The sequence below is a fragment of the Bos indicus x Bos taurus genome, chromosome 1 (genome assembly GCF_003369695.1).
Source record: "Bos indicus x Bos taurus breed Angus x Brahman F1 hybrid chromosome 1, Bos_hybrid_MaternalHap_v2.0, whole genome shotgun sequence".
Taxonomy (NCBI): domain Eukaryota; kingdom Metazoa; phylum Chordata; class Mammalia; order Artiodactyla; family Bovidae; genus Bos; species Bos indicus x Bos taurus.
The window spans coordinates 83,469,685-83,484,572 of NC_040076.1; the positions used below are offsets into that span (position 1 = coordinate 83,469,685).

A 14,888-nucleotide genomic window follows, 5' to 3' on the forward strand; every position below is an offset into this window, starting at 1 on the left:
GTGGTGAGCAAGGGCTGTTCTCTAGTTGTGATGTGCAGGCTTCCTATTGTGTTGGCTTCTCTTGTTGCACAGCACAGGCTCTAGGGTGCATGAACATCAGTAGTTGTAGCGCACGGCTTAGTAGTTGTAGCTCAAGAGCTGTAGAGCATGAGCTCAGTGGTTGAGGTGCACAGGTTTAGTTGCTCTGCAGCATGTGGAATCTTCCTGGATCAGGGATTGAACCCATGTCCCCTGCATTAGCAGGTGAATTCTTTACCACTGGACCAGCAGGGAAGTCCCCTAGGATGATTTAGGGCAGCAGAAAGGTTGACTTGCTGTATAAGAGTTATTTAAGAAAGTAGTTGGGGGACACTGGCTTGGAATTGGTTTTCATATGATAGATGTGCTCCCTCCAGTCCTTTTTTTTAATCTCTAAAAATTAATTAACCTCTCCCCAGTCAGTGAGACCATAAATGCCAGAACATCAAGAATACAGAAAATAAGTTAATTTAGTTAATATAATTGACCCTGTGAAGAAAGGATGCCAAATAGACAAATTCAGAATCTAAGAAAACACAGAATAACTATTTTAAGGCCAAGTTTACATACTCAGTGTGTTCTATTAGTTTGATGAGTGAAATTATTCTGCTTCCCCTCTTTTGTAGAATTTAAAATGTTTTTCCTTCTTGACCCATTAAAGATTCAAAGAGAAAAAAAGTTTCATAGTGAAACTGTTTCTCCATTTTTTTTATTTGCATGCAGTAAAATTTACTCTTTTTGATGTTGAGTTGAATGTTGTTGTTCAGTTGTGTCTGACTCTTTGTGACCCCATGGACTGCAGCATGCCAGGCTTCCCTGTCCATCACCAACTCCCAGAGTTTGCTCAAACTCATGTCCATTGAGTCAGTGATGCCATCCAATTATCTTAGCCTCTGTCACCCCCTTCTCTTCTTGCCCTCCATCTTTCCCAGCATCAGTTGTATGAGTTTTGACAAACGCATGGTGTTATTTAACCAAAACCACAGTAAAGAAACACACTGATTTCATGACCCTCCAAAATCTCCTGATGTTGTCCCTTTGTACTCAGCTCTAACCCCAGCAGCCACTGATCTGTTCTCCATCCCTAGAATTTTGCCTTTCCCTGAGGGTGCCTTTTGAGTCTGACTTCTTTCTCTTAGCATGAAACATTTGGGCTTTCACTTAGCATAAAACAGTCTGACTTTTTTCACTTAGCATAAAACAACATCCATGTTGTTTCATTCTAAAGTAGATTTATCACTTGACTAATACTATATAATATTAGGGAAAAAAGCATATATTCTCATGTCCTCTGACCAAGAATCTGTTCTAAGAATGTATATGTTGGATATGACATGGTAAAGTTAGTACTGCCACCGGAGGAAAAGAGGGCAAGGCTTTGAAGGAAGAAGTTTATTATACTCACAGGTCAAGACAATCAATGACTGAAGAAATATAAGTCATTAGTTAAAGGCTACAGTAGGGTGTTTCAGAGATGGGAGTCAGTAGGGGGTGTGATATGGTCCTTGGGACAGAGCTGGGACCATGCCCTTTGCAGAAACACTGCAGAGGAGGAAAAAGGGACAGTTTGGAGTGTGTCATCCTTCTGTAGATGTCTGGGCATTCATTCAGCAGGAGGCTCACTAATTTATGAAAACCCACTCCCTATCACCTCCAAACTTCCTCCACACAAGATTAGTTGGGGGCATATCACCATTCTTCATAGAAGGGGTATCAGTGTAGTGAATCTTCTCAATCTATACTCTTCAATGGGTCCTGTTGTTATAATTTTATCTTCATATTTACCAGTCCACCCTTTATTGGAATATTCATTGCAGATTTTTAGGTCTCAGTACAACATTTGCTTTTGGTGGCTGAAGGGTGTATCTTAACCTAGAAACTCTTAACAAAAATTTAGCTAAACAAGACCTGACTTATAGGTAGCTTAGAACTGAGCTCATCATTTTGTTGTAGGCTGTTCAACACTCCTATTCCTCCCTCAAAGTGGGGAAATGGAAAGAGATTTTCAGATGTTTCTCTACTGGATATAAATGCCTAATCAGTCCAAGTTGAAGTACTATTTAGTAGAATCTTGATGAGCTACTTAATTATCTCTGAGGACTGTATTAAGTTTTTTTCTGTTATAGATTGTCATATTAAACTCCGTTTCTGACCTTCATGACTACATTGACAAAAGCCAATTGACAGCAGACTTAGGGGGAACTTTGGAATATCGCCACAGTCAGTGGATAAATCATCGAACCGTGAGTACCAACTTACGTGCCCTTCTCAGTGTCCCTCCTGGTGTTTTAGAGACAGGGACTTAAAGATCAACTGTTGGACAGTCATCGCCCATGACTACCTAACATCGAGAAGGTTGGGTTTTCTAAGTGACAGGCTGAGGGAGAGAAAGGGTGGAAGGATAAAAGCTAGGGCTTCTCCTGCTGATTACTTTGATCTTGCTTCATTTTCTGATATAGTGGTCTCAGGGGACTTGATTTAGAGTGTACCCAGGGAGTTTGCAAAATACCAATACTCTGCTATACCTCAAGGAATTTAATATACTTGATCTGGGATGACTGTCAGGCATTAGTGGGCTACAAGCTCCCCAGATAATTCTAGTGTACAGACGGATTCAAACCTGCCAAGTCAGAAGAAGCAGCATCTAAATGTAGACACCGCTGCGTATTGTCTGAGCTCAGGTGAGGTACTAAACCTCTCTAAGTTTGTTTGCTCCTCTGTTAAAATGGGACTAATACAGTGGGTTCTCAGCTGAAGGTGATACTGCCTGCAGAGGACATTTGTCAATGTTTTTAGGCAGACATTTTTTATAATCATAACTTGGGGAGAAGGATGTTAACTGGCATATCCTGGGTAGAGGCCAAGGATGCTGCAAAACATCATATAATGCCCTAGACAGGTCCTCACAATAAAGAATTATTTTACAGATAAAGGAACAGATCTTCAGAGTGAAGAGGTAATTTATCTAAGGTCATAGGGTCAAGTTGTGGCAGAGCCAAGACTAAGATCAAACTTCTTTGAGTCACCCTATTAGGGTCAGTTCCTTTGCACCTTTTCCACTTAGTGATTATTCACTAATCAGATGCATGGAATCAAGTTATTTTGTTAATAGGACTCACCACAGGAAACCTCTGGCTTTTCCCTATTTCTAGGATGACATTTCCAGGCCTTACACCTGATTGTTTTAGTTCTTACTGTTACATTTGTAAGGTACTCATCTGTGCCCAAGATCCTTTCAAATTTGCCATTCCTTTTGATCAAAAAAAAAAAAAAAAAACTCCTGAAAAGTAAAAAGACAAAAAACAGATTGACTGGATCCTGCCTTCTTTCCTTCCTTACTGCCCTGGTAATATGATCTTGGCCAGTTGATTTGACCTGTTAGAACTTTAGTTCTCTCTTCTATAAAATGGAGATAAAATGCCTGCCACTCTAGATTACTGAGGTGCTAGACAAATGTAGAGCACAAAGTTCAATGCATGGCCTACTGTGTATACTCAGGAAATACTTCTGTCCTGTTAAGGCAGTATATTGGTGAAAACATTCACATTATTATGATTGTCTGACCTTCCAGGCCATTGAAAACTTTGCTCTAGCATTGAAGACCACTGCCCAGATGCTTCAGACTTTTGGGGCCTGCCTGGCTACAACAGAGCTGCCCAGAAGCATCCCTTCCACTGAAGACCTTCTCATGTCCCACATGAGGCAGTGGAACAAGTTGCAGGTGAGTGGTCAGTGATCTCTCAGAGGCCAGCCTCTGTGCTGGCAGATGGTCAGCTTCTTGGAGAGTTCTGGGAGCAAAATTAAAAGTTAAGCCCTCTTCTCCAGTGACTTGGCAGCCACTAACCATCTTTAATCTTCTAGATAGGCAATATATGAAGAGAAAAATCTTTGAATGACTGGTAGTACATGTAAAAGGATTGAAGGTAAGACCTGTGAAAAGCAGCCCCTCCAAAGGGAACCCATTCCGGTGTGGTGCTGGTGAGACAAGGTGTGTGAGCATCCATTCAAGGTGCACACTCCTATGATCTGCTCAGGACAGAACAGGATATAATGGACTGAAATTGCAGGGAAGGAGGGAGGGATGGGAGTTGGCTCTTGAAGCATAAGTTTTCCTGAGGTTGTTGTGAAGTTTTGGGGCAGAATAATAAACTGACTTATTGCTTCACTTCTCTCAGGGATGTGTCTTTTTTCAGTGGGGAACCAATTTGAGAAATAGGACTATGAAAGTGCTCTGAATTGGATTTAAGGAGAGGCACCTATTAAAGGATTCATAAAAGCATGTCAGAACCTGCTGAGAAGGCAGCTTGGCAGATTCTTTTAGGCCATGCAGTAAAGAGAAATCTTCTCAGGTCTTACTGGATGGGTGTCAGCCCCTTTCTGCCACCAGAAGCACAAACAGACCAAAGCTATTATTTGGCAAGAGAGGGCTTCCCCAGTGGCTCAGTGAGTAAAGAATCTGCCTGCAATACAGACAACACAGGAGATGGAGGTTCAATCCCTGGGTTGGGAAGATTCCCTGGAGGAGGAGATGGCAACCCACTCCAGTATTCTTGCCTGAAAAATTCCATGGACAGAGGAGCCTGGCCAGCTACAGTCCATGGGATTGCAAAGAGTCAGACACCACTGAGAGACTAAGCACACAAGCACTCCAGAACTCACCAAGGCAGCAAATCAAGGATAGAAGGTTGATACATCATAGCATTACATGTATCCTTGCTGTGTTGAGCATAAGAAGAGCTGAACTCTCTTATCTGTGACCCAGAATATGCAAACATTTTGCTTTGCTAGGTGGTTGAGTTTTTATTTATTCAGCATGTATTTATGACCTACCATCACATTCCAAGGAAACAAACAAAATGTAAACTCAAAGAACACATAGTTTAGTTAGGGAAGTCAGAGTCAGGTAGTTGAGGCAAATTAATTCTTCTGTGTGTCAGGGAAAACTGTTTAATTCTGTCTTTAAGGTCTTGGTTACCAAAAAGAGTTCAAAATATATTCTCAGAATTACTCTGAGTAATCAAAAGGTCTGGTTTGAAACTGTAGAAACCTGCAAATTCCCTGGAAATGTCTTTTAGAAGCTTGACCTATTTCATTGCCAAACATATTAGCCAAGTTCACCTCCCATGGTTCTTGGAAGATGGCATGGGGTGTGGAAGGCTGGGTCTAGGGCACCTCTCTGAAGTCTGCTACAAAAGGGCTGGTGATCCATGCACACAGGTCACAGACCACAGGAGACTGCAGAGCATCAGTTAATATATGGGTGTGATGCTAAACATCAGAGCCTGTAGGAAGGCATTGTGAACAGGGCTCCAGCCTGGGCTCATGAGCAAGTATGTTCTGTATGTCGTTCCAAGAAGAGTTGGGAGAGGTTGCAGAGCAGAAGCATCAAGATGACCAGGTGGCCAATCAGGGAGGCCTCTGGGGAAAAGATAAACAGAAATTGGATTTTAGATGAGGACACATAACTGAGGGCTGAAACCAGCTGTAGGTGCAGTGAGGGTTCATAGGGAAGGTAGATAAGTAAGTATTCTGTCATCTCTACACAGGTAGAGTTCCACGAGGTAAAGGGAGGGAAAGAACCAGCCTCCGAGATGGAGTAATGTCATTTTTTTTAGTTCACAGTAGCCAGCAGTTCTTGGAATTAAAACAGGATATGTCCAAGTCAAATTATTATGCTGTACACCCTGAAACTTACACAGTGCTATATGTCAATTATATCTCAGTAGAACTGGAAGGAAAAAGAGTATTAAGTGAATTTGGGTTAAATTTAAATTATTCTGTCTTTATTTGACCAAGTAATATTAATATTCTTTTAAAGACAATACATAGTGTTTCTTCTGTGATTACTAATTGTTGACCTGGTACAACTTTGATTTCTTTGCTTCATATCTTATAAATTAGAAGCAAAAATTCTAAAATCATTAAACTAGATTTAGATTTTTCCTCTTTCTGATCCAAAAATGATAGAGAGAAAGGGTTTATATTACAAAAAAAAGAACACTGTTTAAACTTTTACTAATAACTCAGTTTTATGATCACTTATATATAATTTTATTTTATTTTGATTAGAGTATTTTATCTACTTTTTAAACCAAAGTTTCTATGACTAATTGAATATTTTTTCCATTTAGAAAGCATCTTTTCCAAATGAAAAAATAGTGTAAGACTGATTCTCAGAACAGTGAACTTTTAAGTCTATTTAAATATCTATACGAGTTACAGTGTGTGATTTATGGCTTCCTTCTATCCTGAAGAGTTTTTGTCTGAACAACACAGCATTAAGAGACTTGGTTTCTTGATTTCCTCTCCCCAGGGGATCTTTGAGAGCCCTTATTTTAGATTCACATAAGTACATAGTTACCTCTACAATCAGCCAATGAAAGTAGGAGAGTTGTTGAACTTGAGAACTTTTACAGCCTGTGCACTGATTCTGTGTGTAGTTGTTACCACATTCTTCAGAATTATCAACCAAAAGAATCTCTTCTGTCTTGACCACACTCCTATGTCAAACCAATCTGGTTACAAAGAAAAAAAGTCTCAGAACATACATAGCAGAAGAAACAAATCAAACTTTCAAGCAAACTTACCACTTTAAAGGAGCTCTTCTCTAGAAGAAACATAAATTCTTTCCTTAAGGCAGAGCCACACGTTGGCTTTTAATTCATATTTATGATCAAAAAGGCTCCCAATAGCAATATGTGCTATTTTCTGTCCAATAAGATTGTGGGTACTTGGGCTTCATATTAAGACTTGAAACTTTATTTTCTCTGTGATTTCGCTATACCATGGGCTTCCCTTGTGGCTCAGCTGGTAAAGAATTCTGCAATGCAGGAGACCTGGGTTCGATCCCTGTGATGGGAAGCTCCCCTGGAGAAGGGAAAGGCTACCCACTCCAGTATTCTGGCCTGGAGAATTTCATGGACTGTATAGCCATGGAGTTACAAAGAGTCGGACACGACTGAGCAACTTTCACTTCACTTCACTTCGCTTCGCTATACCATCTGAGGAAGAGAAAGGAAGAGAGAGTCCTGTACACACATTCAGCATTGGTCTTCTTTTGGGGGAGACTAAGGTCCTCATAAATCAAGACAAGCACACATAACTCAGCACACTTATCCCGTCCCTGCAGGTACTTCTTGCACATGGATGAACAGTTGGAGCATACCTTTAGAGCATGTACACACAGGGACCCCAAACTCCTCTGATAATTGGATCCTTCTCCAAGGAGAGCTCTCATTTTCTGAGGAAAGGCAGCCTTGACAGAATACAGGCCATCTCTCAGTGTACAAGCAGTATGTCCACACTCACGTGCTGCCACTAGGATCCTATCTGCACAAGAGAAAACTCACTGAAACTCCCCAAAACATATATAGATGTTCCCAGAAGCAAGTCCCTGAGCTCCTCCTCCAGCCTGAATGCCAGCAGTAAAAAAAAAAAAAAAAAAAGACCAAGGATATTTTCTTTCCATGGGAACAAAACTAAAGATCCTTGGGCTGTAGGACAACTGGGAACCAAGTTCCCATCTACACGAAGCAAGGGAAATTGAGGCTTGCCTCACACCATATATAAAGATTCTCTTAAAATTGATCAAAGAACTAAATGTAAAGTCTAAAACTATAAAACACTTGGAGGAAAATACAGATGTAAATCTTCATGACTTTAGATTAAGCAATGGTTTTGTAGATATGACACCAATTCTGGTCAACTTAACCATAAAACGACAAATGCTGCTGCTGCTAAGTTGCTTCAGTCGTGTCCCACTCTGTGTGACCCCACAGACAGCAGCGCACCAGGCTCTGCCATCCCTGGGATTCTCCGGGCAAGAATACTGAAGTGGGTTGCCATTTGCTTCTCCAATGTGTGAAAGTGAAAGTGAAGTCGCTCAGTCGTGTCCAACTCTTAGCAACCCCATGGACTGCAGCCTACCAGGTTCCTCCTCCATGGGATTTTCCAGGCAAGAGTACTGGAGTGGGGTGCCATTGCCTTCTCCAACTCAATTTTAAAACAAGCAAAGGTAGTTAGGACTCCTTGCTGTCACTGCTGAGGGCCTGGGTTCAATCCCTGATCTGGGAACTAAGATCCCACAAGCCACAGCAATGCCAAACAAAAAATAAGTAAAAATTAAAAAATAAAAATGGGCAAAGGATTTGAATAGACATGGGTTGCAAAGAGTCAAACACAACTAAAGTTATTTAACACACACATATCCAAAGAAGGAAGAAGGAATATACAATTATGTAAAGTTTAAAAATAAAATAAAATTGGAAGAAAAAAAAAAGAGAAAAAAAAAAAATGTTGGAAATGAAAAAAAAAAAAAAGAAGGAATATAAATGACATTAATTCCCAGGTGGCTCAGTGGTTAAGAATCTGCCCGCTGGTGCAGGAGATGCAGGAGACACAGATTCAATCCCTGGATAGGGAAGATGCCCTGGAGAAGGAAGTGGCAACCCACTCCAGTATTCTTGCCTGGGAAATCCTGCAGACTAAGGAGCCTGGTGGACCACAGTCCATGGAATCACAATAAGTCAGACACAACTGAGCGACTGAGTACAAAGCACGTGAAGACATCTGCAATATCATTAGTCAGTAGAGAAATGAAAATTATAATTGCAATGCTATACCTACTAGGATCGCTATGCAGTCTGACTGCTGTATTCATGATTCTTAATCCAAGGATTCAAACTACTGTGGTTTGAAAATACTTTAAAAAATTCCAGAAAATTTCTAAAAGCAAAAAATGGCAATTGCCTTGTACCTGGAAATGACTTACATAGCATTTACATTGTATTAGGTAAGTAATCTAGAGATGACTTAAAATATGCAGGAAGATGTCTGTATGTTATATGCAAATACTGTATCATTTTATATAAGGGACTTGAGCATCTGCAGATTTTGGTATCTGAGGTGGGTCCTGGAACCAATCCCCTGTGGATAACAAGGGACAACTGTGCTGGCATTGTAAATTTGACTCTATTTTCTTTGTAGGAAATCCCAATAATAATATTAATTTTATTTGGAATTTAAAATATCTATATAATCTGATGGTTTTTGAAAACATGTTTCCTGGCTTTGTTCACTCAAAAGGACCTGGAAGCAAAGACACCCTAGTAACAATGCATATGCCAGCTAGCACTCAGATCTTGATTTATAAATATCACTTTCTATCAAGAGAAAGCAAGACTCCTTGGAGAAATAGGAAAATATAAAAGACAAGAAAGGAAAATACAAGAAGGACCTGGAATATTTTGTTTTGCCAAAAACCTAGAAAGGTCCCAAAGATTAATCAAGTCTCAATCAAAAAGGGAGAACCAGCTCAAAGAGGGGCTCACAATGGCCAAAGTTGGACACTTTAACCATCAAAAACAATAATGACTACAACTGACTAACATACCAAAAATATTAAAAAATTTGAGTATGTAATAATAACCCCCCAAATAATAGAAAACTTATCTAGTGGCCTATACTCTTTTAAAATGTGAGTGATTAAAAGAATAAAAGGCCAAAGAACTGGTCCTAATTAAAGACTAAAGAGATATGACAATTAAATACAGTGTTCAAGTCTAGATTGGACCCTGGATTATAGAAAAAGGAATTTTATAAGGGATGTTACTGGGACAACAGGAGAAATCTGCATATGAAATTTGCATATTAGATATTGTATCAGTGTTAAACATTTATATTTTTTTACTATTGTGGGTATTTAAGAGTCATGCTCTTAGGGCAAAAGGTGCACGATATCGGTGAATGACTTTAGATGGTTCAGAAACAATTTATGGGGCAGGGAGAAAAGAAGGAATAGAGGGAAGGAGAGAGAAAGCAAATGTGACAAAACATGAACAGTTGGTGAATAGGGATGAAAAAGTATATGGGAGTTCTTTGTAAGTCTGTTTTCATTTCAAAATTTTAAAGTTTGAAACATGAAAAGTCTCTCTCTCTTTTTTTTTCCAGGAAACAGCTAATAAATGTAAACAAATAACAGAGTTAGAAAATCCTAATGAAATAAATGACTAGGGCAACAATCATCAATCATCAGGTTGTATGTGACTTCTGTGCTGATTTGTCAGTGGTCTGCTCCATATAGGTATTAAATATTTTGAGTTGTCACCACTGTGAACTGCATTTTGGGGTTGGGCAACTTACCTTTATGCTGTCCAAGAACCATGGTTCCTCAGTCTTTCTCTCCATGTTTATGGCAGATTTGGGTAACCCTATTGAAGCTTTTGTATAGCGAGAAGGAGAAGGGAAAAGCTAAGAGCATTTACTAATGACTGCTTTTTTCTCCCCTCATCATATCTTGTTTTTAATCCATCTGCAACCTTATTTCTTTAGACTATTTTTAATTCATCCAACCTATAAATATTTAATGAGCACTGATGAGATAAGAAATGAGGGCTGATACCTGAGAGTGGAAAAGAAGGGTTATGACCAGTTCCCAGGCAGGAATACCAGCCAGGTGGCAGACTTGGGGCATTACCTGGAGAGGACAGAGCCACAGGGTCTGTCCAGAGAATTTTGATCAGAGGAGTCAAATCTGTCATCAGCCCAGATCTTAGGACAAGTTTGAGGCTGTGTGTAGGTAGTGGAGGCCTTCCCAAGGATGAATCCTGAGGTGAGATGGGGGACAAGGAGCAAAGGTATAAGGTTGAGAGGGCCTGAATTTCTGTGTGACTGGAGTGGAGAGTATAAAACCCTTCCACGGGGAATGAATGTGCTCTGCATCAGTGAGGTTGGTGGTGGCTAGCCTGCAGGAAGAGATTTTGTGTTTGTGTGCATCAAGGAGATTGCTTGGTAATTATGGGCCTGTTCTTACCTTTAGGGCATACCAAACCAGCATCTTGAGTGATCCAGGAATGAAACCCCAAACTCACAGCTGCAAAATTCTAGGCCAGACTCCATCCTTTTTGGCCTACCTTATATGTAATGATCACGGCATTGAGAGATCGCGTGCACTATGCAAGTAGAGGACTAGAGCCACTGGATTTGGAAGGAGATAACCTGACATCTTCCCCAGTTGCAATGCCCTAAGTCCCCATGTAAAAAGAGAGAATAGAATTGCCTTGGAAATATGAATCTTCCCATGTCAAACTGAAATTGCTGCTCATCTCCTCTGTACTTTGATAGTTGAACAAGGCCACACTTTGGGGTAGGGTCAGGACTGGCAGGTGTTTATTGATGAGACCATGGTAACCTGTATGGCATCTTCCATCACTTAACATTCGATATCTGCCATTTTCTTATTTCTGGCCACTATTTTGGATTAAAAAACAGATTTTATTAACTAATTATTTTAAATTTATAGTAACCTGAGATATGCACAAAATTTAAGAGTTGTTGCTTTTGGAGTGGGAATGTGGATGGGCTGTGGACATAACACTTGGTTTTTCAATATGTGCATGTGTGCATGCTAAGTCACTTTAGTCACATCTGACTCTTGTGACGCCATGGACTGTAGCCCACCAGGCTCCTCTGTCCATGGGATTCTCCAGGCATGAATACTGGAGTAGGTTGTCATGCCCTCCTCCAGGGGATCTTCCCGACCCAGGGATCGAACATGCATCTTATGTCTCCTGCATTGGCAGGCAGGTTCTCTACCATTAGCACCACCTCGTAAGCCCCTTTTCAATATGTACTGTTTTGTATATTTTGAATTTTGTATCATGTGTTTGTATTATCTATTAGGATGAAGTTAATCTATTTAAAAAGCTATAGGTTGACTTCTACTTAGCACTTAATTTGCTAAATATAATAATATAATAAAAATATACTTACCATTGTACTCAGATTTCCCAGGTGGTGCTAGTGGTAAAGAACCCAACTGCCAATGCAGGAGACATAAGCGACTCAGGTTCGATCCCTGGATTGGGAAGATCCCCTGGAGGAGGCAATGGCACCCCACTCCATTATTTTGCCTGGAGAATCCCAGGGACAGAGGATCCTGGTGGGCTATAGTTCATAGAGTCACAAAGAGTCAGACTGTGGCAACTTAGCATGCACACATGCACCACTGCACTCATCTGAAGTCTACCTAAAATTTGCTTTTAATTTCTTCTAAGACAGACTGTATTTTCCTTTCTCTAGGATGAGCTGAAATTACTTGGAAAGCAAGGGGCCACATTGCTGTCATGCATGCAAGAACCGGCAACCAAAAGTCCCACCAGCAAACTCAGTCTCCATGAAGTTGAGAATGTAGCTACCATGGAAAGGTGAGTGAGAAGGGTGGTATCTGATTTTTCTGGAGAGAATACATAGAACCAGATGATGTGAAACAACCAAGAACAGATTGGAACAGCTGCCGATGGGTCTTGGTGGGATCAAGGAAGAAGAATATTTGAGACAACAAAGGAAAAACCATAGTGTCCTTCTGGCATCCATCTACAGAGATCTTTTTATGAGAAAGCCATTCCCTCCTCCTATGATCTACTTTCATCCCAGGATGTCAAGGAATATGGTAGTATTTACTGAGCCTTCATTGCCAAAAAACTGTTTGGTTAGGTGCTGTGTTTGCACACCTGTCTTCTTAGGTGGAAAGAAATAGGCAGAAAGGTAAGGCTACCTGGGGCACATTTTAAAGCATGGCAGCTGCATCTGAGGTTTCTGCCTAGTACTGAGGGTATCCTGATTGAAAAATGGGGAACCAGCTGAACCATGAGAAAGTCATAAGTGACACAGACTTCAAAGTAAGGAGATCATCACAAGTAGTAACCCTGACTCAAAACATGGGTGTTATCTGCATGAGCCTGTGGAAATGCACACTAATCACATGTCCTTTCTTGTTCTTTCTTGACAGGTTATTAGTTCAGTTGGATGAAACACAAAAAGCCTTTATTCAGTTCTGGTCTGAGCATCACCTGAAGCTTAATCAATACCTACAACTACAGCACTTTGAACACAGTTTTTGTGAGGTGTTATTTTCTTCTTTAATAAAACTTCCTTTTATGGTTCTGTTAGGGGAGTGCACAGTTCAGTGATTTCTGGTTCTCTCTTCCCCCTTGAACTCTGGGTATCAGGCTCTGCATCTTCTCCTAATCCAGTCCCTTCTATATATTTTTAATTCCTCTCTCACCTTTTTAGGTGGGGGTAGCAATGTACCAGAATCCTATTTTCCCACATGGTATTTCAGTGATGGTTTACCTTCCTTTTTGATTCAGTGTAGCTTCAATATTCCATCTACACATTGTCTCAGCACCCCGAGGTGTTTTTTTTTTTTTACATAATTCATTTACTTTAATTGGGGATTAGATGATATGCTTTTAACATTATTATTTGCATTTTGAATTTATTCTTCAGTCATTCATCACATTTATGAGGTATTTATTAAGGCATTTCAGTACCTCCAGTTTAATCTGAAAGCTGATAAGCTGTTTAAAAAAAAGTCTATATAGATATACACATATCCTGAATCGTTTTTGGATTTTCAAGTTGTCTAGAGTATGACAAGCCTATACCTGCAGATGAGATGTCCATTGGCTTATTTCTGGGCTTTCTAATATGTCTTGTAGGTTAAGCTAGCCCTGGATAACTTGTTGGCGGAGCAAGCAGAGTTTTCTGACATCGGAGACAGTGTGATGCATGTGGAACAACTTCTTAAGGAACACAAAAAACTGGAAGGAGAAGGCCAGGTTTGTTTGTTTGTTCCATTTTTGTGGACTGGGAAGAAGGTCCCTGTGGATAGTGACAGATCATGGCCACTCATTAATTGTGAGAAGGTTGCCAAAAGACATAGGATTGCCCAAATACTTTTTAGTGACTCCACGCCCACCCTCAGGTCCCCAGGGAATTATGCACATTAACAACTATGAGGAATAATGCAGGCAGTACAAGTTCTGTTAAGGCTGCCAGAGCACCCAGTTTAGGGTGGAGGCTTAGGTGGGGTGAGAGTTCCAGGTGGCCCTGCCCATTTATTCAGTGACAAGGCTAAGGAGGAATAGCAGGAAGTAAGGTCACATTGGGTGTGTTACCCACTGGGCCGGATGTGGACGTGGGCTTGGTGGTAAGGAGGGGAAACTTTAAAAGGAGAAATCAGAAACAAAACTAGTTTTATAAATAAGCAAGGTGGTGAAAAAGGGGAAATTGGTCCACATCAGTTCTGTTGCTACAGAGTTGGTAAAGCTTTCTCATTTCTCATGCTCAAAGAGTTGTAAATATCAGACTTGTAAAGGAATATATGCCTAAAGTTCTCATAACCAAGTTAAACAGTTTCCCACGATCTGTACACAGATCAACACTTAGGAGTAGGTCTATCTTCAATCTTTACAGATTTGGCTTGTTACAAATTAAGAAAGACCAGTCAGTTCTTACCAGAGAAGTTCCTCTCTGCTTTTCTTTAATTAGGGCCCCTTTTTTGTCTCTTGGAAACTAAGTCTTCTATAGTTGCCATTTCCATTCTGAGCTAATCTGGAGGCGTCCTTCCTCTAGATTATGGTAGATGGTAATTTCATGGTACTAGAGGTTTGCTTCTCAAAGTGTGATCCTCTGGCCAGCAGCATAGATATAACCTCAGTGAGAACTTATTAGAAATATGGGGAAATCTCAGGCCCCGCCTCAGAATCAACATCTGCATTTTAATAAGATCTCCAGGTGTTTGACATGCACATTAAAGTTAAGCGTTTGACATTCACATTATTGTTAGAGACATTTTTTGTTGTTGTTTGGTTGCTAAGTCGTTTCCGACTCTTTGTAACCCCATGGACTGTAGCCCGCCAGGCTCCTCTGTCCGTGGAATTTTCCAGGCAAGAATACTGGAGTAGGTGCCATTTCCTCCTCCAGGGGATCTTCCTGACCCAGGGATTGAACCTGTATCTCCTACGTTGGTGGGCAGATTCTTTACCGCTGAGCCAGTGAGGAAATTCCCTAAAAAAAATGGTAACAAA

General features: G+C 40.5%; 1 protein-coding gene and 1 long non-coding RNA gene across 7 annotated transcripts in view; one reads left to right on the plus strand and one right to left on the minus strand.

Moving 5' to 3' along the window:
• The window catches only part of MCF2L2 (MCF.2 cell line derived transforming sequence-like 2), a 260,855-nt gene that overhangs the window by 93,842 nt on the left and 152,125 nt on the right, over positions 1-14,888 (plus strand). For all 5 annotated transcript variants that reach the window (XM_027539953.1, XM_027539944.1, XM_027539970.1 and 2 more), the window contains 5 exons: positions 2,145-2,261; positions 3,590-3,739; positions 12,097-12,221; positions 12,806-12,920; positions 13,518-13,637. In XM_027539953.1, coding sequence (XP_027395754.1) covers positions 2,145-2,261; positions 3,590-3,739; positions 12,097-12,221; positions 12,806-12,920; positions 13,518-13,637 — 627 coding nt within the window. The remainder of the gene's footprint in view (positions 1-2,144; positions 2,262-3,589; positions 3,740-12,096; positions 12,222-12,805; positions 12,921-13,517; positions 13,638-14,888) is intronic.
• On the minus strand, positions 4,876-11,471 carry LOC113891681. Of its 2 annotated transcripts, none has more exons than XR_003510853.1 (3): positions 10,493-11,471; positions 6,380-6,533; positions 4,876-5,436 (listed from the first exon to the last, which is right to left on the minus strand). It is a non-coding gene; the product is annotated as an uncharacterized LOC113891681 (long non-coding RNA). The 2 variants fall into 2 exon arrangements; XR_003510847.1 differs by lacking the exon at positions 10,493-11,471 and adding an exon at positions 7,184-7,828.